General features: G+C 46.6%; 1 protein-coding gene across 1 annotated transcript in view; it reads left to right on the forward strand.

Annotated features, from left to right (window-relative positions):
• Positions 1-26,794, forward strand: part of LOC126509694 (M1-specific T cell receptor alpha chain-like) — a 499,818-nt gene extending 473,024 nt beyond the window's left edge. Inside the window, exons 5-7 of the mRNA XM_050155766.1 lie at positions 24,264-24,521; positions 25,856-25,900; positions 26,688-26,794. Coding sequence (XP_050011723.1) covers positions 24,264-24,521; positions 25,856-25,900; positions 26,688-26,794 — 410 coding nt within the window. The remainder of the gene's footprint in view (positions 1-24,263; positions 24,522-25,855; positions 25,901-26,687) is intronic.
• The last annotated feature ends 74 nt before the right edge of the window (positions 26,795-26,868 follow it).

Genomic DNA, 26,868 nt, shown 5'->3' on the forward strand with positions numbered 1-26,868 from the left:
CTCCCACCCTCACTGTGGTCCCACTAGAACCAAACCAAATGCTGCAAGATGGCTTTACTCAGAACTATCTAAGTCTTAACAACTTAGACTAACAACCCAGCTAGGCAACTACATTTCTAGCTTAGAAATTCCAGCTTATGCCACACAAGTCCTTAAACACACTGGTGCCTGCTTAAGATATTTCAGTGCATCCCCGTTTTCCATAGTTCTCGGGTGCCCTACTGGCAGAGCATCCCTGCAGCACACCGCCTAGCACGTTTACAAGTCAGAGCAAGCAAGCCCCTGGCCCTCAAAGCTACAGAAGTCGTAATTATTGGCTTAGGCTGAGTCACCTCTACTTTATTTCTCATAACTGTCCTCATTTGTTGAGATCTGTTTAAATTCAGACAGTGTGGGTTTGCAACTCTTGGCACTGGGGGTGTCCTGAAATTGTCAGTAAATATTTCCCATAAATAATGTTCCTTCTAGACTAGCAAATGACTGCCACCACCACAGCCTCTTTTCTCTTTCTCTCTTTTTTTCCTGAAGGAAATCTGCAAGTAGAAAGCAAAAATAAAGCTGAAATGTAGAGTTTTTCCGTGCAGGTTGAAAAGGACTGTCAGTGTCGTGGTCAAGGTGCAGTTGGTCGTGTAAACTAGGTAGTCTGTCAACAGAGTCGCGTGGTCTTGCTGGAAGGCCCCTCCAGCTTACACGGCTCGTGATGTCCTGAAGAGAAGCTCAGGGGCACCTGCCGAGTACCATCCAGACCCAGGGTTAAGGGCGAGGCTTCAGCCAGCCCTGGACCTCAGATAGAAGAAGGATTTTTCTCATAGTCAAGTCCACCTGAGGGAAGTTTTCTCTTATAACTAGGAGGGCCAGGAGTAAAGAGCATTTACTCAAGGCATTCTTGTTTCGAGTATTGTGAGCATAGAGTACAGAGGACATAGAAAAGGATCCAAGCAGAAAACTAGAGGAAAGAAATCGATAAACACTGGGGAAAATCAGTTGTCCTTATCTCGCCTGTCTCTGATAACGAATGTGTCTTCCCGGCTCATTCCTCACTGTCCGCGACTCCAGCTGGACTGTAGAGAATTGGCGTACTTCCTGTAGTCGGCACACAGCTTGGTTAGTCGCGTTTCCATTCGGAGCCTCCCTTTGAAGAAGAGGGCTTTTTGTAACAGCACTAAACACTGTGTGTCTAATTACAATACATTATACTTTGGATCTGGCACCAAACTCAGTGTTAAACCAAGTAAGTTATACTTACCCACCCGTTATTCTAAATTTCTCCTCTCCGTCTATATTTGCTGTGAATTCTTTCCGTTTTGGGTCCTCGACCAGTGTTTTATTTTGGTGCTCCTTATCTCTACATCTCTTGAACAGATATAAACAAATCCCATGATCCCATAAACATTCTGAAAGAGACAAGGATGCTCTTGACATCCTTCATACGGGAAACTCCCACTGTAAGGAAAACTACTGCTTTTACTAATTAACACATAAAAACAGAATATAATTTAAAGTACCTCTGAGTACCTAGGATTTCATAAAGCAGATATGGCATATTTTATGCATTCATGAAAGATCCCATAACTAACATTTATTGAGCCTTTTCTGTATACAAAACCCCGGGTAAATGCCTGTTGCAGCGTATCTCAATTCACCCCCTTGATGACACTCTGGGGCAGATGTTATCCCACTTTCAGGGGTAAACTTGAAACAGTTATCAAATGCTAGAGAGGAAATGCAGGGCCAAGCTAGAGCAGCAGGCAGGCCTGCACGTCCCCACACCAAACTCTCATAACCAGGGTCTTGCTGAGGTTTGGACCCAGTGAAGTAGCCTGTGTTGGGACAGGAATCACAATGACTGTAAGTCAATGAATAAATTTAAAATGCATTCTCCCTTGGAGTTAGAACCCTAGCTTTTCTGCCACTCTCTCCTCCCTCACCACTTCTTCCTCGGCAGATGGACTTCCTTCTTAGGGATGCCCTTACAGTGATGTCTTAGTTGAGGACGAAGTCCTCAAAAGGTCAGGTAGAAACAGAAAGGCTGTCTCTGGAGCACACTGAGACTCTTAGAAGATGGCTTTTCTGATATTTGAAGAACTGTTATGGAGATAAGGGAAGGCTTAATCCCAAAGGCAAAATCAAAAGCAGCAGATGAAAATGTATCCCAGCATTCCCTAAAAGCTTCTGAACAGGTGGAGCCACTGTGCGCAGGCTACTCTGTGGAGTCTGGAGATATCCCTGTGAGATCTTCACACTGGGTCCTCCACAGGACATTGTGGAAGGGATTTCTGTGACAGTTTAGATGCTGGACTCAATCAGCTCTGACAATCTGTCAACTCTGAATGCTAAGATCCCCGTGACTCTTGCATGGAAGCAAAAAGGGTGAGCTAAACCTGTTCCTTCTATTTTTAATATTTCGATAGCCAAGAAATGGGCCATCAAGTTGAAGCCTACAGAGATTTTTGCACTTAAAAAATAATGAAGTATGATTTTTCTGTGCAGTAAATGGGGAAAGAAGAGGTACCAGAGATAAAAAAGAAAGAGAGAAAAGGAATACCTCGAAGGAAGACCAGAGGTTGAATGAGGGCAGAGAGGGTGATTTTGCGAGGACAGATCTGATCTGCCAAAGTTTTCACAAGTTCAGCTTTGGAATAGGATCCAAGCATAACTAGTAACTGAGCAGACTTTAGACTGGGGAATAGGACCAGGAGATGAAGGTCCTTCCAATTTAAACACTCTCAAAAGGCTGTATAATTGCTTCCTGACAGGCGAGGACTCTGAAGGCGGAAAGACCATTGTTACCACAGATCATTTGTCCCGTAGGATGCAGCCCTGAGACAGACTATCTGCCTTAGGCTGCAGGCTGCACAGGAAAAAAGAAGTTTGGGGCTGCTTAGAAGGGTTGGAAGCCAGGGAGAGAGGATGGGGAACATTGGGAGCAGGTTTGTGTAAAGGGGGCTAGCACTGTGTTGACCGAGGTTCAAACTTGGGGAAGCTGTATTTCGGAATCGGGACTCGGCTGACTGTCATGCCTGGTGAGTAGGCTCCTCTCTACTCCAGGGACACATTACTGTGGAGAAGCTTTAAATGGGGACAAGTGAATCCCGTTATTCTCAAAAAACACAAAACAAAAAACAAGGAAATGGGAGGAAGGAGTATTTCTTCTCATCACCACCTCCCAGGCAGCCTGGTATAAGCAGAGAGAAGGGCCAAGACAGCCTAAATAAGTCCCTGTGATGAGAGGAAAGTGGGGGTTCCTACCAAAGGGAAGTAGGAGGGCAGTTGTACTAGAAAGAGTGGAAGCAACCCTGAATATGCTCTGGACAATTGACCAACATCTGAAGAAGGCTGAGGCCCACAGCCAGAGCAGGCAAGTGAAGAGCAGTTGTACAAGATTGGCTTTTCCTGGGTCCTGTGGTTCTGGGCCATCTCCCTGTGAAAGGCCCCATTGCCTATTGTTGGTGGAGAATGACCTCTGTGTGCCCTTCTGTACATTCCCCCAAGATGCTTGCTTACCACTTTCTCTGTATCTCAACTTTAAGTAAGTAAATCTGAGTCACAGTGCACATCAGCCCTGGGACTAAAGTCTCCCTCTTCCTTGGGCACCAGATGAAATGTAGACAATTAGGAAATAAATTGTCCAGCACATTTCCATTCTAGGTGAATAACAGCCTGACTCTGAAGATTCCAGAGTTCCTGGTTCCTTTGTGTGTTAAACGCAGTCAAACAGGCTCCTGGATGAGGTTATGACTCGCACCTGTTACCCCTGAATGTCGAGGTCTGAGTGGCTAAAGCTGAGAAATAATCAAATAAGTAAACAGGTCAGACTTTAATGTGTGCTCACGTACAGCCATTCCATGTCTAGATCAGGTTTACCCCGAACGCTGAAAGCCCTCCGTCTTTTCAAGCCTAGGGAATGTCCTTTGCCAGGTGTCTGCTGAGTGTGACTTCCTTGGTCCCTGTGTTTTTGCTGGGCCTCAGATCACTGTGTGACTACAGTGGAGGGAACAAGCTAACATTTGGCAAAGGAACCAGGGTGCTAGTCAAGCCAGGTGAGTGTCTGGGCCTGAACCACAGCTCTGTTCCCAAACTTGAAAGGGGAGCCCAGTCATCAGGTTTTAAGAGAAGTATTATAGTTTGGCTCAAATTAATATGTATTAAACTTGGCTTTAAAATGTTCAGTATTTCTCTTACATAGTGTGGATAAATGGGTGGGTGAATTCAGTGCAGATAAAGGATATTGCTATCTTGACGCATCCTGCAACAGATTTCCTAAAATAAGCCTACCTTACTGCCCCAAGAAGCAGAGAAAGGCAGGAAAAGTGATTCTCTCTGTTCAGAGTGGTTCTGTGACTCCAATACTTTGACAATGGCAGGGCAAGGACCCACATCTTCTAAGGTTCAGTATCTTGCTGTCTGTGGCCTCTATAGCTGTCACTCTGGCTGATCTTCTCCGGCTCTCATTTTCCCAATTATCGTAACGGAAATACGGGTAACCCTTATTTCCTGGCTCACAGAACATATGTAAGAATTACAAAGACAGTTCGCTTTGAGAAGGAGTGAGGCTAGATGGGGCTTCGTTCTATTTATTTCCTTGGGGAGAGGGGACTTTTTATTAGATTGGAAGGAAGAATAAGACAGAAACGATACCTGAAAGGCAAGATGCTAGGATCAATATATGAACAGGCACAACATAATTATTAAGGCGCTCAATTAGAAGCCCACCAATAGCAAACATCTTTTGATAGCCATACTCCCATGAGGTCTGCGGAGATCTCTAAGCCTTGGTTCATGTGTAACATGGACTTCACCGTTCCAGCTCTCCCTGCCCTGGAGGACGCCACAACTGAGCTAATGTTTGGAAATGTCCTTGGAGTGCATGGTTAGGCAGACAATTCGTGACTTTTAAGTTATAACTTTATGCGAAATTCCAGTCTGAGGTTAAGTTTAAGGGTGAGCAAGTTTGATGGACTTTGGCTATGGCTGAGAAAGGCTTGAATCTGGAAATCAGGTGAGCCTCTGCAGTTGAGAGGAGAAATAAGAATTAGGCCTTCTCTGGAGATCTTCAAACCTACAATCTGTTTGTAAATAACTATGCAGTTGGGAGAGTGGACTAAGAGATTCCTGGGGTCTCCTTCCATCTGAACGAGCATGGGAGTTTAGTATTTTTCCTGAATTTAACAAATACGTGCTTAGTCTAGGGTTCTAGCTCAGCCAAGCAGAGGAACCCTTGGGGGATTTTGTGCTCAGGCACTCTTTGGTTTTTGTGGTGGAGGAGATCACTGTGGCCTCTTCAGGTGGCCAGAAGCTGATTTTTGGAAGGGGGACCATGCTCAAGGTGTATCTTAGTAAGTATTTCTGTGGATTCTGAATTGGATTCATTGTTGAGACAAGTGGCGAGCTTTCTGGAAGTGTAAGCAGGCTACCAAATGTCTCCATTCTTCCGTGTTTCACAGGAAAGAAGGCACTCTCTGTGCCTTTCCCATATGACTAGAAAAGCGGGCGGTAGTTTACATCATTACAACCACAATAGAGAAGCAGAAGGAAGATACTTCCTATGCCCAGCAGCCAACCCAATCCCAATCAGAGGAAAAGGCCCCCCTGAAATGCCACCTTCTCTCCCACTTGCCATCATCTGATGGCTTTAATGTCCTAAATAGTCAAAGCCATATCTCCCAGTTGCCGAGTTAACTAGCTTCCCAGTCTCCCATGCATGTAACTGTGCATATGTGTGCACACATTTGTGCGGTACCCAGAGTGGGATGTTGTTCCTGGGGTCATCTATGCTGATCTTCAAGACAAAGTCTCTCACTGATGAAGCAAGGCTAGACTGCCAGAAAGCCCTGTGAGCCTGCACATTCCAGGTGCTGGATTACACGCGCACACAATTACTCCAATTCTCAACAAGGAGCTCAGGTCCTTGTGCTTGTATGGCAAGCAGTTTATTGGCTGAATTATCTCCCTGGCCCATCTGTCCTTCTTTATCTTGTTCTTAGAAGGCATTTTTTTTCTTTTGGTGATATTCACATCTAGTACCTCGGCAGAAAGGGGCCTGATGTAACGACCCTCACGGACACACTGTAATTCGGAGCCAAGCTTTGATCTTTCTGCCCTCCGTTTGCTGTCTGTCAGCGAAGGTGATGATTAACTCCTCCATATCTTCAGAGAGAAATTTTCTGCCTCGCCAGTCTAACGAGCCATCAAACACACTGTTGCCCGGCTGCCCTCTATCCTGTTACCCAACCTGATTTTATGCACGCCGTTTGATCACCTGACCTCAGAACTCTATATATTTGTTTATTGTTTCCCCACTTCTAGATGTTTCTGTCACAGGGGACAGTGAATGGTTTCCAGTATTTCCTCAGTGTCTAGTGTTAAGTTCTTGTGTAAATCAAGATCCAACCCCAAACTGCCTTTCATTCTCAAAAAATTATAGTTTTGTTGCTGTGTATACAGACACTGACAAGGTCCTGGCCAACATCAAGGCCAGCAGAAGATTCTGTTGTGTACAGTCGTGTGCTTGGTGAGTCTGAGAGAGCGAGCAAACGAGGAATGTGCAGGGCCTCGTTTCACTGTGCCCACCAGACAGGCAGAACATTGACATTTGGAAAGGGAGCCGTGGTGTCAGTCAGTTCCAGTAAGTACCTGACAGCTGTTGATTATAATGCCTGTATTTATATATTGCCTGCTTATCATCTAAGTAAAGTAGAATTTGGGTTTAATGAGGAAAGCAACAATGTATTATTAAGAGATGCAGCACCATGTCTAACTATGTGTTCATAATTATTTAATAGCTTAAATGATAAAAGAAAAATTACTAGAGGGATATATGCGATTTGCTAAACATTGGTGAAAATCAAAGTATACACAGGGGTTGGTTCCTAGGTTACAGTTAGGATCAGAAGTGACAGCCTTTGACTAAAAAAAAACTACTTAGTGAAATTTTACAAATCTTTTTTAAAGCAGTATGTTTCAGAATTGGCTGGAGAATTGTCAGCCGGTACTATCTCGGGCTTTCTGCTACATCCATAGTACCACTGTTATTGAGCCCTGAAAAGAGGCTTTCATGGGTTTAAATCCATGGCTTAGCATTTATTCCAGTAATCAAAAGGGGGAATCCCCAGCAGAGCTCCCATGAGGAAGGAGAGCTGTATGCTGATCATATTAATCCATGACCACAGCAGATTGGGCGTCTTTGTCAGACAGCGCAGGACCACGATCTACAACATTGGGGAGTGGGACAAGACCACTCAAGAGAGGCTGAGGCCCTCTGAACCTGCTGCAGTATTTGGGAGGCACCAGTGCCGAAGAATTAATGGTTCATGCAGACAAATGCATTCTTGTATAGGAAAACTATTAAAATAAGGGCACCGAACTGCTGTGAATGAAATAAGCCATGAAGGTTCCCTAGAAGTAATAGCTCACAGAGCTGATCCTAAAGAAAGGGCAGCTTAGCCGAACGCAGCCAGGTCCTCCAAACCTGGTTTAACTAGTGCACCGGACCAGTTCTACCTGTAAGAAGAAAGCGTTTAATAATACCTCATGAATATTATAAAGATAAGTTAATGCATGAGGAAATGTTCCATAGATTCTGAAGTGCTGCCCACATATAAAGTACGTGTCTATAGAACAAAAAAAAATTAAAGCTGGGTCAGACAGGGAAGTGTTTCAGGATGAAGAGGCCATACATGTTCTTGGTGGAGGGGCTGTTTTCGTGTGGCTCTGTCGCCATGGACACTGGTTAGAAACTCTCTTGTGGGGGTGGAGTGAGTTGAGAGCTACTGGATGCAAATGGCAAGGGAGAGGAGCCATTTTGTAAAGGCCTCCCTGACAGTGTGACTTCTGGGACTTACCAGAGTTTTGGAATTGGGACAAAACTCCGAGTCATCCCAAGTGAGTCCGGTGTCTGCATCATTCTTCTCCCATGGTCTCTGAGATGGTGGCATTTGGAGCACATGATGGAATCAGTAGACCTTCTCTTTCTGGGTCATTTTCAGGAGATTTGAGCAAAGGCATTAATAGGATCCCTCATTCTTCTCCTAGCATTTAGTAGTGTTGTTCTGCCCACGTTCTTTTCTAATAGGAAAGAAAGCTCAGATGTTGCCTGTGGGGCCAAATGTTGAAGGGCAGATTCACGAAGCCAAAGCAGCAAAATTGGTGTTTGTCTTTAACAAGTGTGAACACCGTGTTATATAATCAGGGGTCACTTGACTTTGGAGGCAGAGAGCACTTGAGTAAGCCCCTAGCTTGCAGGCTGAGTTGACTGGGATGGGGAGCCTTTAATTACAGCGATCTGGACACATGAAGCTGCCAATTGATTGACATTAAAGTTAGGGAGGCACTGTGGCAAGAATCTGAAAATAACTCTTGTGGCCATGAGAGAAGGGTTAGATAAATAGAGTTGAAAATTAGGCGTTTGGGGCAATAGATCCAGAGACACGTGAAGAAAGCAACTTCATTGTTAAACCTGGTACCACAAATGGCCCAGGTTTGAGTTAAATGTCCTGTGCACTTGGTTGGAATAGAAAAGAAAGCTAAGGGACAGCCTGTTTGTAGAGGGAAAGCTACAACTTTGGTGTGTGTGCTCAAGGGTGTTTTTGACTGACTAAGAAGCACTGTGGGAATACTGGCAACTATAAATTGACCTTTGGGAGTGGAACTAGGTTGCTGGTCAGCCCTGGTAAGTGGAGTAAGCAAGGAATAATGGGACGGCTGAGGGGAAAATGCTTTTATGTCCCAAGAAATGGCTCTGTAATAAAGGACAAACTAAGGGTAGGTGATTGAGTCACTGTTAGTAGAGTCCCACTGGTTCTAGCCAAAAACTGGAGAGAGGGAGGAAGTGATGGAGGGAGAGAGAAAGAAAGAGAGTAATCCCACACTAGGAAACTAGCAATGATGAGGAGAGTCTTCTGAGATTTGTGAGTCCTCCGCTAAAATGTCATATAGATGCAAATATTTGAATGTTTATTGGTAGTATGGTAGTCTAGCCTGCTTAGCCTGAGGTCTGCTGCTTCTCAGTTATAAAAAAATGATAATAATGTCCAAGGTTACCATCCTAGCGAGGTGATGTAATGTATGTAGATGGTTAAGCCTCTTGGAATATCATCTGTTCTCCATAAATGATGAAATCTCTTTCTCCTTCCAACTATATCACGGTTGAAAAGCCCTACGCTGCAGGCCATTTTTGTGTAGGGTTTTGTTACAGTGTGAGCTCAGGATTCGGCAAACTCAGTTTTGGAAAGGGCACTGTGCTTCTCGTCTCTCCAGGTAAACGCTGCTCTCGTCTTCCTGTTGTGTCCCTTGCTGTGTTTCATGGATGCATCGTCCTTGTTCTGTCTGGTGCCAATGTGGGAATTTAAGGCTGTACCTTCCTGGGCTCGTCATTTGAACAAGACAGCAAGAGACGAGCTATAAATGACAGCAGAGCTAAGTCACCAGGGTAGGATGGAGTGCGGACTAAGACCCAGATACCCAGGGAAAGGTAGTCTCACTAGAAATAGACTAGCTTCCTGTGAGAAGCCTGGACTGTGTCTTTCCCTCAGACGTCCCTCACAGTCCTCTCACCTTCTGTATCGCCACCTTAGCTGTGTAGTCTTAGTCTGTAACACACAGAGCTACAGAAACTCATCACTAAGCACATCCACTGTTAGTCTGGGAGATCAAAGGTTCTTCCATCCCTTGCGATATCTAACATGGTTCTTTTACAAATTTGATAAATACTTGTTTAACTGAAATTGAGTACCCAGAGACATCAGAATTTCCAGGCCAAAGGGAAGGGGGATGGGAATGAACCAGACAGCACAGAGCATCCCCGGATGTAGAGAAAAGGGACACATTAGACCGAGAACCAAAAAGATGCATGCTCTCTTCTCTGCTGCCAATCAGAAATGTAACTCACAGCGGCCTTCTTGTTGGAGACCCCACACACACACACTCTGTCTCTCTTAAATTGGTATTGGGGCTCCACTCAAATAGCCTTTTCTGCCCGTCTCCACCAGGCCTCTAGGAATGTGCTCCATTCGAGGCTGTGAAGCGGGAACTTGTTCTTCCTATGAAGAAGTCACACGGTTCTGTTAAATCTCAAGTGTTTCCCAAGTCATTAGGGTGAGGAGAGGGGTGACATGGGAGACTGTTTACTGTGAGGCCTCAGACACTGTGGGAGCTGGGAAGGAGCAAACGCGCTCACCTTTGGAAGGGTAACCCAGCTAAGAGTGGACCCATTTAAGTGTGGGGTGCTGTACTAACTACAGTGAGTAGCTACAAGATGGGATTTTGCCATTGTATCTCATTTTTCTGTGAAGTATTAAGATTGCAATCTCGATATAGTGTTTAAGTCTGACTTGAGCATATTTTCTCTACGGTGGAATTTAGCATTACTTTAAGAATTGAGGCTGATAGTAGCTCTGCCTAACATTAGAATTTTAACCTGAGAATTTTGCTAAGTGGAGTTGAATGGACAGAGGCAGCTGGAAGAGCAGAAAATCACACGGCCGCTATTTGGTAGACCTTTTAGGCTTCCACTACCATTGAGGATGTTCAAGGTGCTTTAGCCTATGCCCCAAATAAGCTAAGCTAAATTCACTCCAGAGACTAAGTGCCCACTTACACAAACCAATGTCCCCAAAGAGTCAGCGAGGTGCCAACAAGAGACCCCAGGGATTCTAGTTTCGGACAAGAAGCTAAATTTGATTTGGCATCAACTTTCTGTGTGATATTGAACAAATCATCCTCCTCTGTGAGCCTCAGACTCTCCCAGGAGATAAGGGGTGCAGGCATCTGTGGTCCAGCGGTTCCCCCCTTTGTGACCCTAGAGCTCATGCAATTTAAGAGTGTGGATTTGGGGATGTTTCAGAGACAAATTCTGATGGGGGAGATATTATATAACCTTAATGAATAGCCCCGCTAATCAGTATTCTAGCTCAGCATATTAATAATAGCAGCTGGCCCATGAGATGCTTCAGCAGGTAAAATGCTTCATATACAAGCCTGATGATGAGCATTCAGTCCACAGAACACACACACACATACACACACACATACACACACACATACATACACACACACATACACATGCACACACACACACATACACACATCAGCAGCAACAGCAGCATCAAGGGAAAAGAAATGATAATAACCGTCATATCAGTGCCTATGACGTGTGGGTATGGCATTAGATGAGTATTGACTGCAGAGCTCTGTAAGGCGAGGGGCAATATTCTCTGTCTTACAGTGTGAAATGAGACTCGCAGGGGAAGAATTCTCTACTACAGGGTGGGGAAATGAGGCTCGCAGGGGAAGAATTCTCTACTACAGGGTGGGGAAATGGTAGTTTGTCGCCCCACATTCGATGGCTAGTTATCTGAGAGACTGAAATCCAAACTTGGTCAACCTGTCTGACCTCAAAGCCCTGTCCTTTCAGCTCCATGTTGTCACAGGCTCTGCCGTGATTCGCTCACAAATGAGAGAGAATGCCAATCACAGAGAGTAGGGAAATACATGGAGTGTAGCTTTTCCATCTTGGATGTCGCCAGAAGTTAAAGATTCAGAAAGTCTTGATCTAGATGCTCCCATTCTAGAGGATTCTCTTTTCTGTAACACAGCAGAGCACAGGGCTGTTGGGGTCACTTAGCCCAGTGGGCAGAAGGAAGAGAGCGACCCCTCCCCTTCCCTCACTGTCCCTTCTATCTCCCAGGCAGAACAGCCACCGGTTAGCTGTCTGCAAGTGCCTGGCTGCTTGTGAGTTTATAGATTATAGGGTTAGAGTTAGCGTGTAGACACTTGGCTCTTATTTTGGAATTCATCTAATTCAGAACTTATTTTCTTCCTAAAAGTCAGTTCAGAAGGGTTGCTTTAATCATCTAATATCATAAAAATACTAATGCAAGATAGGCAGGGTCTAGAAGCTGGGACCTGGTCCTGGACACATGCTGTGACCACTGTTGAATGAATGACCATCTTGCAGGCTGAGTGCAAGATTCATTCATGAACAGAAAACATACAAAGCCTTTTACTAAAGACTTGCCGTGGGCTTCCCAGCTGTGTTGTGAAAGTGGCAAGGGAAGGAAATAGCCCATTTTGTCACAGGACAAATCACTGTGAGCAACACAGGCTTCAAACTTATCTTTGGGACAGGAACAAGGCTGCTGGTTAATCCAAGTGAGTTCAATGACTAACTTGACTTACATTACAGAAGGAAGGATGTCTGTTTTCACTCATTTCTTTCTTTGTCTGTTGAGGGGAGATAAGGAGTTAGTCTAGGCTTTGCGTGCTGTTTAAATAAGAAAATAAGCAGACAATAAATAGTCTTACATTACATACAGTATCCATCAGTATCACACCTGGAAACAGTATATAACAAATAGGATGCACCATTTATTTAAACAGAGAAAACTGCCATAGGCCCATCTAGGAAGGAAACTAATTGTATGAATGGCTTTTCAGACTGAATGAAGCCTGCTGTATACCAAGCAGAATATTTTATTGGGTTCTGCTGTATTTCTTTTTATCTTCCAATAGTCTTAGAAAAATGAAGGCTAAAATGGCATGCCCCACAATGCTTTGGGGTATGTACACAGACCTGGGACACTTAGTAACACACCTGAGTGTGCCCTTGGAATCCCAGGCCCGGCTCCAGGTGCCACCTTGTATGGATTTATGTCCCAGAGCCCTGGGGAGTGATGGAAACCACCGCTCAGCTTGCTTTGTTGTATTTGCAACTGTTGGTCTGAGTGTAAGTGATCATTGTTACCACTATCTTGCTTTTGATCATAGCGACGCTGCTGACTTAGAGTACACGTTTCTGCTATATTATCCTTTTACCCTTTAAAAGGAATCACTGTCAAGGTCCTACAGGGGGTGGCATTTGTTTCTGTTGAGTGATTTCTTATTTGTTCATTCAGTTCCCATCTCTCTGCTCAGAATCAGCACAAACCCCACAATGCTTTGGTGTACTTGTCTCCTTGCTATCTCTCAGAAATGCTTTCTTGGTTTTTCCTTGCACTTAGATTTTGAAATTCAGAATATACTCAGCTTTTAACTTCTTCCCAAACTGGTCCCTTTGTCCCAATAATAATGTTCAATAAAAGCCAGTTTAACTTAGTAAATAATTATTGAGCATCACCAACAAACCAGGGACCACAGTGGGTTTAAGAACAAAGAAGAAAACAGATGTGATCTCTGTGTAGTGGTGCAAACCTTTGATCTCGGTGCCTGGTAGGCTGAGGCAGGCTGAGTTCTCTGAGTTCAAGTTCAGATTTTTCTATATAGTGAAGTCCAGGCATCCAGAGCTATCCAGTGACACCATGCCTCAAAAATAAATAAAAATAAATTTTAAAAATCCCTCAGTCTATTAGCGAAATGGGGTGGAGGTGGGCAGAGATAACAGCGGACAACTAAAACCCCTTGGCAGGAAACAGACAGTTGCACCCATGGTTCTGGGGAGGGATTTGAGTCTCTTCTTACTGAGATGTCTAACTTTCTGAGGACAAAAAAAGCCATCAGCAATTAATATCCTAGAGCAAGATGAGGACAGACAAGAATGAGTCCAGTATGAGCCTCCCACGGCTCTCGCTCAGTCCCAGAGAGAGCATAGCTCTCTCTGAGTCACGCCCTGGTGTGTTCTTAGCATGTGCTCCAGTTCAGTGGGCTAGATACCCTAGCGTATTCTTAGCATGTGCCCCAGTTTAGTGGGCTGGATATGTTCTTGGTTCTACTCTCCCTAGCAAAATGAAAAATGATTTTTGCATCTATCCACAAGAAAGCAGGACCTTCCACACAATGGTAGCAGATAAGGAAATGGCTGCCTACTCCCCTGGGGTCTTTAGAAACTCTTCCACCCTTCAGGGCCACAGGGAGCAGAGAGTTTCACAGTTTTGTGAAAACATTTTTGTCCCAAATGAGGGAAAACAGTGATGACGGTTGGTGGTTGTGATGAGGGAACTGGAGGTCACGGGTAGCCCTGAGGGCTGGCACTGCTTGCTCTCATAACAAGGGTTTCTTTGAATCCTCATAACACCCATTACAGGAAATACTTCAAGATCACCTGTTGCTGGGACTCAGCTTCAGAGCTACTGTGAAGGGTGTGTATCCTCCATGAGAGGGTAGAGCCCAAACCTGGCCGTTTCTGTGAAGGCCTTTCTCAGAGTGCGCCTATGGAAACAACTGGCTAATTTGGGGGATGGGAACCCAAGTGGAGGTGATACCAAGTAAGTGAGCTAAATGACCTCTTCCCCAAATGGCCCTCTACTGCAACCTCCCCTCCCTCTCCTACCATGGTGCTGGACAACTCCTTCTCCTGACTCCAGGGCATGGAGAGTGTGCGCCATCCATCTGCGATGTGTTACTCACAAACAGGGCTCTCAGATGGCCTAAGCTTCAAGGAGCCCTGCGTTCTCCCACTTCTCTATCTGACAGCTCCTGTTTTCTTTCTAAAGCTTCCCCCACTATTCCTTAGGCTTGGTTTCAAACTGAACAGTGAATCAGAGAAACAGGGGCTTGAAGGGATCTTGGGGGCACCTCGCTGCTGTGTGAGACAGTCTGAGGTCCAGGTCAATGCAGGGTCCTGTGAAAGCCCCTTCCTCTCACCCTGAGCTCAGTGGAGCCACAGGATTCTTCACTGACAACTCTCCACCACAGTAGGAGATCGGCAGGGAGCCGGCAGCAGGCCAGGGCCAAAGATGGCAGGAGTGCCCAGCTAGTTCGGACTGCAGCCTAGGCTGAGACTTCTGTGTTCTCTCCCGTCTCTGAAGAAGGCAGCGTGAGCTCTGTTTCCCCATGTTGCAACTTTCTTCTCTGCTGACCTAGGGTTTCCTAGAATCAAGGGCCTGTCTGAATCAAGGTCACTGGAAAGAAGGAAAATGAGATGGCCTTGGGTGCCTTCTCCAAGCTGGAAAGAGGGCAGGATAAAAGCCCAAGTCACTCAGCCAGGGTTTTGCAGGAATCAAATGCCTGAGGCTCACATGGTGAGAAGGCTAGGAATGGAAAAATCAGAGTGTGGGAAGGAAAACCGGAGCATAGGGAAGAGGGCTCTGACTGAAGCTTAGGGGTGCTCAGCACATGTGGTCTAAACCCCCTGGCTTCCCTGTCTCCGAGCACCTTCAGAAGCCCCTTCCATCTGGAAGAATAGAAATGGAATCGGACCAGACTGTCTGCCCCACAGACAAGGTGGTTGATGGTGGTGGTATTAGGGCATCCCTTCTATGCTGACAAGAGAATGGTAGGTTTTCGGTGTAACTGGGTTAGGGGATGAGGAACTCTGCAATGCCCATCCTTGGTGCCCATCCATCCCACTAGGCACCAGGACTCAGGTGTGCAGACTCTGACAAACACAGGAGTGTAGCCAGTGCTTTCCTGGCTGCCCCAGGATTGCTGCCCCAATACAACAGGACCAATGGCAAAGGGAGGTCCCAGGAAACAGGTGGTCCCTCTGTTTCATCAGAGGCTTTCCTCACAGTGTGCCTTGGGCAGAAACTATCAACTTACTTTTGGGAGAGGGACCAGCCTCCTTGTTCATCCGAGTGAGTACTGCAGAAATGAACCTTGGGGATTACTGGGAACAGACTGAGTTAGGGAAGGACGTCCTACAGTGAGAGCGGAGTGGTCTGCACTCAGTAACGGAGTCCTTTGCTTACTAGGAGTATCTGTAATGTGTCAGGTCTAATGAGGCTGTACTGAATAATGGACACGGGTTCTGCTTCAAAGGTCGAATACCTAAATTTAGAGAGGATGGTTTACTCTTGTCAGGTTTCTGAAGACCTTTTCTTCTTGACAAGCACGGAGCCCACCCTACTGCTCCCTCTGTGTTGGAGCCACTGGCCACCTCCTGTCCATTGAATGATGTCTTTTCTCCTAGACCACAGAGTCCCAGTCAGGATGCTGAGGAATCCTGAACAACAATGGGTCTCCTTTGGCTACAAGAAGCCTCATCCCTTTCTCCGTGTAAAACATGATGGGATTTATAATAATAACATATTATTATTAGCTACTGCTTACAATATACCTGGTATGCCAGTGACTGGGCTATGCCTTCTTAGACCAGTGCATTCTCCTATCCTAGTTGATATTAGACCCATTTTATGGATAAGGAAACAGAGTCTTAGGGTTATCAAGTTACCCAAGATCACATGGCTCAGAAAAGCAGAACTAAGGTTAAGTTAAATCTACTTGACTATAGGATTTATTATGAATCATACTGTGGCCCAGCTGCCCATCCAACCTATACCGTATGAAGGAAGACCCCACACCTCAAAGGCCACCTGGATGTAAATTTTTCCTTCTCTAAGTGAGGAGGTTTGATCCAATCTCTGTACATACTAATCATACATGGTCATAGTCACCATGGCATTGTGACTTGGCATTTCTGGAGGCATAAGTAAAATCATATTTGTATTAACAAGATGCAGGTACATAAAAGAAGGAGAAAGAAACATTGGGAGAGTATTCATTGGGTATTGACCTACAAAGAAAGAGAAAATAATATGAAAACCATGAAGTGGGTCACATAAAAGCTTTGTTCCCTGGGAGACTCTGAGGGGTCACAGGTAAACTGCACAGTCAGAGTGCAGGTATTTATACTGTGCTGTGCCAGGGTGGGGGGCCAGGTAGTAGGCCAGCTCACTTTGGGGAGCGGAACAAGACTCCAAGTTTATCCAAGTAAGTGCCTGGCCTTAGGAAGTCCCTTGCTTTCTTAGAGAATGAACCAGTGGTTCCTCAACTAATTTTGTGTGCTTCCTCATAAGATTTGGTTGGTTCAGATTCTAAATTTCCAGCCGTTGACTTAATGGTGCATTTTCTAAGATAGCTGCCAAGGAAAATTAACCTTTCTATGATAGGATTAGACTCTTCTGTGGTTCCTAGATCTGTATCAGAGAAGAAATTGTGACTAAGTATAACAAAAGATTTATTTTTACTTTTGTTACCATTTAGTTTCATAAAAGATGATGGATTAAATTTCCCAAAGATAGAGAACTTCGGACACACTCTTAAGAAACTCCATACTCAGCTTAGCGATAAGGAGGAACATAAAGTCTACACAATGCCAAAAACAATACAAAATTCGGAACATTAGACCCTATGGAAGTTAAATAGACATAACAAACAAATATAAACATTAGGGCTGCATTGAAAAGAGGATATTTAGAGTCTACCCATGCAATAGCTATTCACTGAGCAGCTCCAGCATCACAACCGCTGTGCTGGATGAGAGGAAGGGAGGTAGGGGAGATGAGAAAATACAGGGTCTCCACCTCAGGATCCCAAGTTTAAACAGACAGTTTTGGCCCAGGGTTACCCGGGTTCTAGGGAGGCACACACGAGTTGCCATGACTACAAAGGAGGATGTAGCCAACCTCCTACCCAGATTGCCTCGTGTTTGTATTCATCCTCCTGCCATGATCTCTACGAGGACAGAAGTTTTGTTCTCTCATTGCTGTTCCTCAGCACAGTGCAGGATGTAGGCACCATCAGGCAATGACTATGGGGAGTGGGGAATGGCTCCTGGACCAACAGCTTGGTTCATTGGCCTGGGGCGCCTGCTCCCTGATCCTGGGATCTGAGTTCAATCCCTGGAATCCACATGGTAGAAACTGAGAGGTAACCTCTGGAAGGAGTTGTCCTTTGACTTTCACATGTGTGCTAATGGCACACACACACATACACACACACACACACACTCACACACAATAATTATTTTCAAAAGTGCCTGCTAGAAGAGTTTGATAAGGCTTTGATGGAGAGGAAATCGCTGTTTAAAACATGTTGTTTTGGATTAGTAGGTGTTCTCCAACAGAGAAAATTGCCCGGCCTTTAAAACAGGGAGGTTATAGAGTCTATCCGCATAGAGTACAGTGCAGCAAGCAGGAGAAATGTAGATTGCTGAAGAGGCCAGCATGTCTTTGCTGGTGGAGGAGCTTCCCGTCTCTCCAGGGAAGGCTCCTTCTCATATGTTTGTTTGCTTTTGTGCTTCATCAAGGACCTCGTCTTGCCAAGGTTAATCAGTTAACCTAGATTAGAAAGCCCACCCTATTTCTGGAGAACCAGCGTTTAGACGCAAAAGGATAAAATTGTCTTGTAATGAGGGCTCAGCACAAATAGGTGTTAGCGGGGAAGGAAGAGATGGGATAAGGATGTGATGTCTGTGTGTCCATCCGAGGGACCACCAGGAAACGAGGTACACTGAGGAAATGTCCCGTTGGGATTAGAATTATCTTTGCAATGCGCAGGTCCCAGGTGTGCAGGAAATCGCGGAAGGAAGCTCAAAAATGTGTGTTTAGAAAAGACTTTCACATTGACATTGCTCATGGCAGGTAACCCTGTTGGGAAGACACCATCCTGTCTGTGTGTGCAGATCCCTGAAGCTGGGGCTGCTGGAGGGGCAGGAGCGGATGCAGCTCAGCTGCCTAGGTGCAGTTGTGGGAAGGAAATGAAGCTGTTTCATAATGATTAGAAAGAAACCATCAGCACCAGCGAGGCCCCTAATTGTGGCCGCAGGAGTGAATAGGAGAACAGGCAGATTCAGAGCAGAGAGAACCTAACGGTGAAAATTAGATGAGCATTTGAAATGGAATTTTAGTGTCCTAAAGCTGGAGAAGGCACACTGAAATAAACACACACATGCATGCACACACACGAGATACTAATGAATAGTAACATTAACCTTTAGCTTGAGAAGCAATGGCTTTCCCTATTGTAAGATTTCATAAACTTTAAAATGCTAATGTGCATTGCTGGGCTTCAGACTGGAATGCACCACACTTTTCTATGTTTCCTGGGCTTCAGATTCCTTTTTCACCAAATTTAGGAGGACTGGGGCCCTGTGGCATCCTCACTGAGAGCCATGCTCCTCCACACTGCTCTGACTTTAGGGTCTGTACCCCATACTGCGTCAGTCCTTATCATGGAACTCCCCAGAAAGAGGCAGAGCTTCCTCCTGGCTTGCTAGCTAGGCAGTGCTCCTGTGGCTGTGACGACTGTAGTCTGTGCACCCTCGGGAATACCAGACACATCTCCTTAAGGGAGGGCCTTCATACACCCAGTCCTGTCGCTGAGCCTTGCCGATGTTTTCCACGTGTTGCCAGTGCAGTCTTCCCTCAAGAGTCATTTCATACCAGCCATGGTGGCACATAGCCTCAGTCTCAGCACCCAAGAAATTGAGGCAAGAGGATCATGAATCCAAGGCCAGCCTTGGGCTACAGAGCCAGACCCTATCAGAAAACAAAAAGAAACAACGTGTACTTTAAAAATCATTTTGTAATTAACCCATGGCTTCTCACATTCTTCCAAGTTGCCTGTCTTATCTTCAGTTGTGGTGTAGAGGCCAGAACGGGTACCTACCTTTCAAGAAGGCCCCACTGGCTCCAGGGTGGCTGATGGAAAGGTCTGTGAGACTATTCCTGAGGAAAGTTATCAGTGGTGAGACTTCTCTTCTGTCTTGAGGGGGACTGGTAAACTGAGGCAGAAGACGAGTGCCCCATCCAGGCTGGTCCAGCCCAGGTAAGAGTTCTTGTAAAGCACCCTTCTACTGTGTGTTATATGGAGGCTTCAATAAGCTGACCTTTGGGTCAGGGACCAGCCTGGCTGTGCGCCCATGTGAGTATGACCATGCCAATGACCAGAGCAAGAAGACCTGATGGCCTGCTAGTGTAATCTCTAGCAAACTTGGGGTGCGCAAAACTTTATTTCTTATTTCCTCAGGCTCTTGTGATAGCCTAAAGTGTTCCCAGTTCACATACTGAAGTCAGAGAGGTGCCAAGGGCCAACTGAATAAATGAAAATCTGAACAGAATAATTTATAGGGAAAAAATTAAAAGAATTGCAGATACTCAGTGCTTTCAAGTGAAGCTGATCAGATCAGCACCAGATAACCTGAACTTTCGGGAAATTAGCTAAGTGCCCTCAGGGAGGAAGAGCTGGGTTAATGGCAAACACAAATTCTCTTTCATTGCAGCAGGTAGTTAAACTCCGGGTCAGCTAATGAGTGTGCTAACGGGGGCACTAGTTCCCAGAGGCTTCTCTCAGAACCTTGAGTCCCGGAACCCTCGTCCAAGGGTCAATGACTGTGCTCTGTTAGTGGTTGGTGAGCTACATGTTATAACAAGGCTAGAACAGGAGACGGACAAGGAAGATGGCAGATGAGGGGAGTTCTGGCCCCACCTTCCCCAGCTGTCTTTAACACTGTTTCCACTTTAACAACGTACTCATACCCCATGATAACGTGGGACCTCGCCTGCACGTAGCGAGAAAGCCGAGAGTGTCTAACGCGTCCTCGGCCCTGTCATCACGGTTCACCTTCCTTGTTGTAAAAGGCGAGGGCAGCGGCTTCCTTAGTAAACAGAAGTGGTCAGAAGCCAAGAACTTCAGGACAGTTTGGGGTAGTGTCCTGAGACCCCAGTGGGCTTCAGCAGAGTGGTATCAGAAAGGCTTCTGCAGAGACCTTATCTGGAGTAGGGTTCAGCTCTAGCCCGAGACTAAACTGTGGAGCAGGGACCACGTTAAGCGTTCCACCATGTAGGGAGAATGAGGCAAGGGCAGGACGCCCAAGTACTTCCTCTTCCTCCCTGTCCAAGACACTGGCTTGAGCTCAGGTGTTTCCTCCTGGAGGATCTTAAATGGTTCTAGAAAACCCCACCCCAGCCAGCACCAAGTACTAAGGAAACATTATCCTTGTGTTGACCCCTTGGCAATCACGAGGCAGGTGGTAATGGAGATCCTTCAACTAGAGGATCCAAGGTACTGCTGCTCTGAGCAGGGAGTTTCGAGCTCATGGAGTCTACTGAATTAATGGAAGTCACATAAATTCACTTCAGTTCGGGGCACCACAGTAGACTGGACAGAAGGAAAGGACTAATAGCAAAGGCTGCATTGCAGTACAAGACAGCAGAAGGGCTCAGCCTTAGGAATATGATCCTCCACCCCGTGAGGGATGAGCGTCTTCTGTCTCCAGAGCGGGAAGGTGTCCTGAGCTTCTGTAAAGGGGTCACCTGCAGTGTGAACACTGGAGGACTTAGTGGGAAATTCACATTTGGGAAAGGGACCCAAGTGGCAGTAATATCTGGTGAGTCATGCCAAGTGGCACCATTTGCAACCCTGTAGGCCAGTGTCATTAATCCTCCCCTGGAGATGGCCATTGTGGCCGCAGCAGGGTGAGGCTTACTGGGGGTTCTGAGCTAATTGTTTTACAGAGGTCTGCGAAGGGGGACGGCATCACGATCCATCTTAAATATCTGCTTCTCTAGGTCAAACTCATTAAAATATGACTTTAATCATTCAACGGACACTTTTAAATGCCTTCTAAGTAGCTATCATTTTAGATAATGTTAGGATGAAAATAAAAAAATCCCAAGATAGATGTCTGACCTGTCCCCGAACAGCACAAAAGCTAGCCAAGTTTCAGAACTATTGCTCATTTAGCAACCTACAAATTATCCTAGTGTCGCTAACTGGCGGTGCAGATAAACAGACTCAGATGGGTTAAAGTCCTGATAGAAGGTACCCTAGACAGAGGCTCTTTTCTGTGCTGGAAAAGACTTGTTGAGCCCTGACAGATTGATAAGATCTGTACAGGTCAGAGAGAGGAGTGGGTCAGAATTCCAACAGAGAACAACAACAACGAAGATCTGATCTTGGGATGAACAAGCACAGGCAACATGGCCTTCGTAGACAAATCTGATAATAAAAAATGGACTAAGCGAACAAAACAGAAAGAAGATATTAGCCAGAAAATAAAAAGGTGATACTAACCAGGTGGTGGTGGCACACACTTTTAATCCCAAAACTTGGGAGGCAGAGGCAGGCAGATCTCTGTGAGTTCAAAGCCAGCCTGATCTACAGAGCGAGTTCCAAGACAACCAGGACTACACAGAGAAACCTGCCTTGAAAAAAGGAAGGAAGGAAGGAAGGAAGGAAGGAAGGAAGGAAGGAAGGAAGGAATACTAGAACCTTCTAGAGAATACAGAAATTGGGACCAGGGCCAGCCACAAGAAAACTGAGAATCCAATTTAGAATGAAGTCTGGTGTGAGGTAAGAGGGGTCAGTTCTTTCCATGGGTGGCCAGGGACTCCTTTCTCTGTCTTCACTGGACTCTAAGAGTTAATCCCAGCCTCCGAGGAAGACAACCACTGGTTTCTCTGTAAGGAGCCATTAGGACGGGTGGGCAAGCTTCCCAAAAAGCCTGCAGGGCTGTTTCCTGATGCTATCCAAGCCTGAATGACCCACATCTGTGTCACTAACTCTCACTTCTGAGTTCCCAGTCATTAACTACAGGGCACAGACTTAAAGGCAAGGGTGTTTTCCATCACGCAGTGCCCTTGGGGACCCACAGTGCTAATGCGTTCAGACTTGGCCTTCTGTATTCGTTTTGAATTGTGATGACAGGTTAGGATCCAGAACAGCTGAACTTGTAGTTGAAAAATTGATCCAGTCTCGCTAAAGTGACCTCTGATGCCTTTCCGTGGTTAAAAATGTGTTTTTCTTATGAGGTAGGAATAGGAGGTCTCACCACAGGGACAGAACCCAAAGACCTCCGATTAAAGGTGATTTGTTTCTGATTTTCAGGGGGAAAGGTGAGGTGGCAGTAGATGTCTCTGGGGCCGAAAATGAAAGGGACTAAAATCTACGAAGCTGCTGTGCTGCAGCCGTATCTTCTTGTCTGAAAGGGGCCAAAGCTCCAAGTCAGATAACGGCGCCCACCCAGCTCTGCTGATTCTCAGGCGGCACTGTGCTTCAGGCAGCTGTGCCCGGCCCTGATGGCTCTGGTTCAGGATCCAGCTGGAAGCCTGCATTGCCAAGGCCACCCTGGTTGTCTCAGTGAGCAGAGAGCAACACACGGGTCTGAAAACAGTCCGTGCACAGTGAAGAACTGTGGGAGTGGGATCAGGACAGGGTCAGGACACAGGACAGGATCAGGACACAGGACAGGGTCAGGACACAGGACAGGATCAGTACACACAAAACAGGATCAGGACACAGGACAGGATCAGGACACACAGGACAGGGTCAGGACACACAGGAGAGGATCAGGACACAGGACAGGATCAGGACACACAGGAGAGGATCAGGACACAGGACAGGATCAGGACACAAAACAGGATCAGGACACACAGGACAGGATCAGGACATAGGAAAGGATCAGGACACACAGGACAGGACACACAGGACAGAATCAGGACCCAGGACAGGATCAGGATCCACAGGACAGGATCAGGACATAGGACAGGATCAGGACACACAGGACAGGTCCCAGCCCTGCTGGAAACTCTCTAGGTGGTCTGCTGTGTTAAATCCTTCCTTCTGGCCAGCCTCTGCTTCCTCCTCTGAAGGTGGAAGGGGTGAAGAAACTAGTCAGCGAGAGTCACATTAAAAACAAAATCTTTCAGAAAAAGTATACAGAATTGTCTCAGCACTGAGGAAGGGTCCCCGTTTCCTGGACTAGACAGTGTGATGGGTTTGTTCGATTGTGTGTGTTCATGGTGAAACTCTGCTTCCTGGACTAAACAGTGTGATGGGTTTGTTTGATTGTGTGTGTTCATAGTGAAACTCCGGCACATTTGCTGAGTGCTGTGTGCTTGATTAGTTTCATTTGACTTGGAGAAATACTCATTTCTCAAAAGAGCCTGGTTGGAAAGGCGATGAAGCAACATGTCTATTTTATAGGTGAAAGTTCTGAGACTTCAGTTGCCTGTTGATCTAATCAAGGCTGTCGGTGGTAAATTAGAGAGTCAGGACTTGGACTGCATGTTAGCTTTGTTACTCATTACATTTACCAATGAGAGAGAAATCGCCTGGTGACATGATAGATTTTCCAACTTCATGTCTAGATATCACAGGCCTGCATTTCCCACCAGTGTCCAGCCTACTTGAGGGAGAGCGCTCTAGAGGACCAGCTTGGTCCACTTTTTCTAAGCTTGTTTTCATCCTGCCAGAGCAAAATTGTTGGCTAGAGTTACTGAGTTTGGAAGATGCTATTAAGTCAAAGAATGGCCAGAGGGTTTAGTGGCCCCGCCTTTCAGATTTCCCAGAACGCCAGACAGGACCTCGTGGAGAGCAACTACTAAGAGCTTGACTTGGCCAGGACTCAGGATTTGTGCCTGTCCCCAGCCCACCATGAACAGCTGGTTTCTAAGGTGTCACTTCTGATCTAAAGCCTGAGAACAACACCAGCTAACCCAGAGCGCTCTGTTTGTGCCTGTCACTGGCACCTGAGTTCTGGCCTCTGTTAGAACACAAAAGGTAGAAGGGAAAGAGGATCACCTTCTCACCTCAGTCCTCTTGGCCCACAGACATCCAGGACCCCAAACCAGCTGTGTACCAGCTAAGAGATGCTCAGGCCAAGAACAGCACCATCTGCCTATTCACCGACTTCGGTTCCCACGTCAACAAGTCAGAGGACGTGCCACCTGGTGTGTTTGTCTCCGACAACACCGTGCTGGACATGCGGTCTATGGATTCCAAGAGCAACGGGGCCATTGCCTGGAGTAACCACAGTAGTTTGAACTGTAAAGACGCCTTCAGACAGAATGTCCCCTACCCCAGCTCAGGTGAGTGCCACCTAAAGCCGTCTCCTCGCTTCAGGAGAGGCCCAGCTCAAGTCTGTGGTCTAAAAGCTGCTTTGGTCAGGTACTCATCGGTTGTCAGCAAGATCCACATCCTGTTTTACTTGTGCCTTGTCCTATCAGGCCACAAATGTCTGGCCCTAAAGCAGACAAGAGAACAGGACACCGGGCATTGGCCCCGTATTGGCCTTAGTTGGTCTCCCTGTTTTGAATTCTCACCCACCTTCCTGCCATTGTTGGAGCCACACTCGCCCTCTCCGTTCTCCCAGGCACAGTTTCCATGCCCTTCCTGCCGCACAGCTGTCTGCCCTGATTTCTATGTCTGCCTAGAGTGTGGGTGTAGAGTCCCAGATGCTGGAGTGATGTAAGAGGTCAGGTGTGGAGGGAGCACACTAGGGAGCACCATTCTGATCAAGGAAGATCAGCTCTCGGCAGGGACATGTCCGCTATGTCAGGCTGTAATTAATATATTCGTTAACACAGAGTTAAGAAAACAGCCACCTCAGAGAAGGCTCTAAGGAAATGCGTTCACTCTGCAATGTAAAGGATAAGAGGGGACCAGCTGTGCCTCGGCCAGGGAGGACCCTGTGAAAACTGTGAAGGGAAAGGCTGAGAGCAAGGGAAAGCTGCAGGGCATGAGTAGGATGATGTAAATCAGGGCCAGATCTCAGGTGGAGGCAAGAGGATCACAAGTTCAAAGTCATCTTCACCTACACAGCAAGTTCAGTTTAAGGCCAGCTGGACCACCGGGACCCTGTCTCCATAAATAACTAAATGCCATAAACTGTAAGGCTGTTGCTGTGCAGAAGGCAGACTGTAGTAGGTCCAGCAGAAGAACGGGAATGCAGGGGAGAGATGATGGAGGCTCTGCCAGGTGATGGGGGGGACTCCAGTGGATAACACTACCTGGGCTTCGAGAATAGAACCACACAAAGATGGGAAAGCAATGGGGCTTCAAGGAAAAAGGCAGTGCCTCTGAGTCAGTGGGACTAGATACTAACTAAGGGATGACAAAGGAAAAAATTGGGCACCAGAACTTCTTTGGAATACATGAAAATACATGGCCCTAGTCACTGTGAATATGTCTCGCTGCCTTGACTGGTCTCTGGACTGAAACCTGCCCACGTCCAGACATATACTTTCACAACCCGTATTTGTTGAAAGAATGAGTGTCCAGAAGTTGGGTGTTGCCCCCATTAGGACCTTTGTGCCAACTGGTGCCCCTGGGTAGTATGCCCCCTCCCCACTCTCTTCCAAAGAATCACGTAAAAGTCTGCATGCTTTAGACTCTAAGACAGTTGTGTTTTTTTTTCTTTTAGATGTTCCCTGTGATGCCAGGTTGATAGAGAAAAGCTTTGAAACAGGTAAGAGAAGGACCTGCCCAGTTTTGCACGATGCTGGAGGAAGCCACGAGCCCATAATAACCTTTAGTGCATAGGGGAGGAGAAGGGATGAGTCTGGGGATGGGAACAGCACTTCCAAACCCACTCCCAGCTGCCCGTGGTCAGTCTTGAGTCCCTCCATCATGGTCAACTTCATTTTCCATTCTAAGTTCTTAGCAAGATGCGTCTTCAGCTTCACTAGGCCCGGGAGCCACTCCAGGCCTCCGCTCCTCCTTTATTAGCTCCTCTGTAAGGACAGCCAAAGAAGCTGCTTACTGTGCGGCTGGGAAGTTGTGAGCCCCTCCAGAGCAGCCCGACTAACCATGTCACTCTGAGAGCACTGTCCCTCGACATCTTGGGAAGCTTTGCTAGAAAGGTGGTAGAACCCACACAGCCTCAGGTTTGTCTTGTCTCAGAGCCACCTCATTCCTGAGTTGTTGCTCCTGTGGTGTCACTGAGGGGCCCAGGCCCACGGGGTGTGACAGCCGCCCTGAGCACCTACCCCAGCCCCATCCCAGAGCCTACAGGGCCTCAGAGTATTATGTGGATAAGTCCTTTGGTGGTTGTTGCCTTAAAACACGATGCTCTCGCCCTGGAGGAATACACAAATCCCTTTGCCCTGGGGTGTGTGCAGAGGCTCAAAGAAATGGACCAGGGAGCTGCAGTCACCCACACCAGCCTGACCAGCTCTTGGGAAAGTCCGTAGCGCCTTGCTGTACAGACCTCTTGTGCGCATACCCTTAACGGCTATGACTTCTTGGTTTCCCAGATATGAACCTCAACTTTCAAAACCTGTCAGTGATGGGACTCCGAATCCTGCTCCTGAAAGTGGCCGGATTTAACCTGCTCATGACACTGCGGCTGTGGTCCAGTTGAGGTGAGACAGCATCAAAGCTGGAGAAGGGGTGGGGGTGGGGGGTTCAGGGTAAGACCCAGCCCTGAGAGCAAAT

Source organism: Alexandromys fortis, unplaced genomic scaffold (assembly GCF_014885135.2).
Source record: "Alexandromys fortis isolate MF-2015 unplaced genomic scaffold, M_Fortis_MF-2015_v1.1 scaffold_87, whole genome shotgun sequence".
Classification (NCBI taxonomy): Eukaryota; Metazoa; Chordata; class Mammalia; order Rodentia; family Cricetidae; genus Alexandromys; species Alexandromys fortis.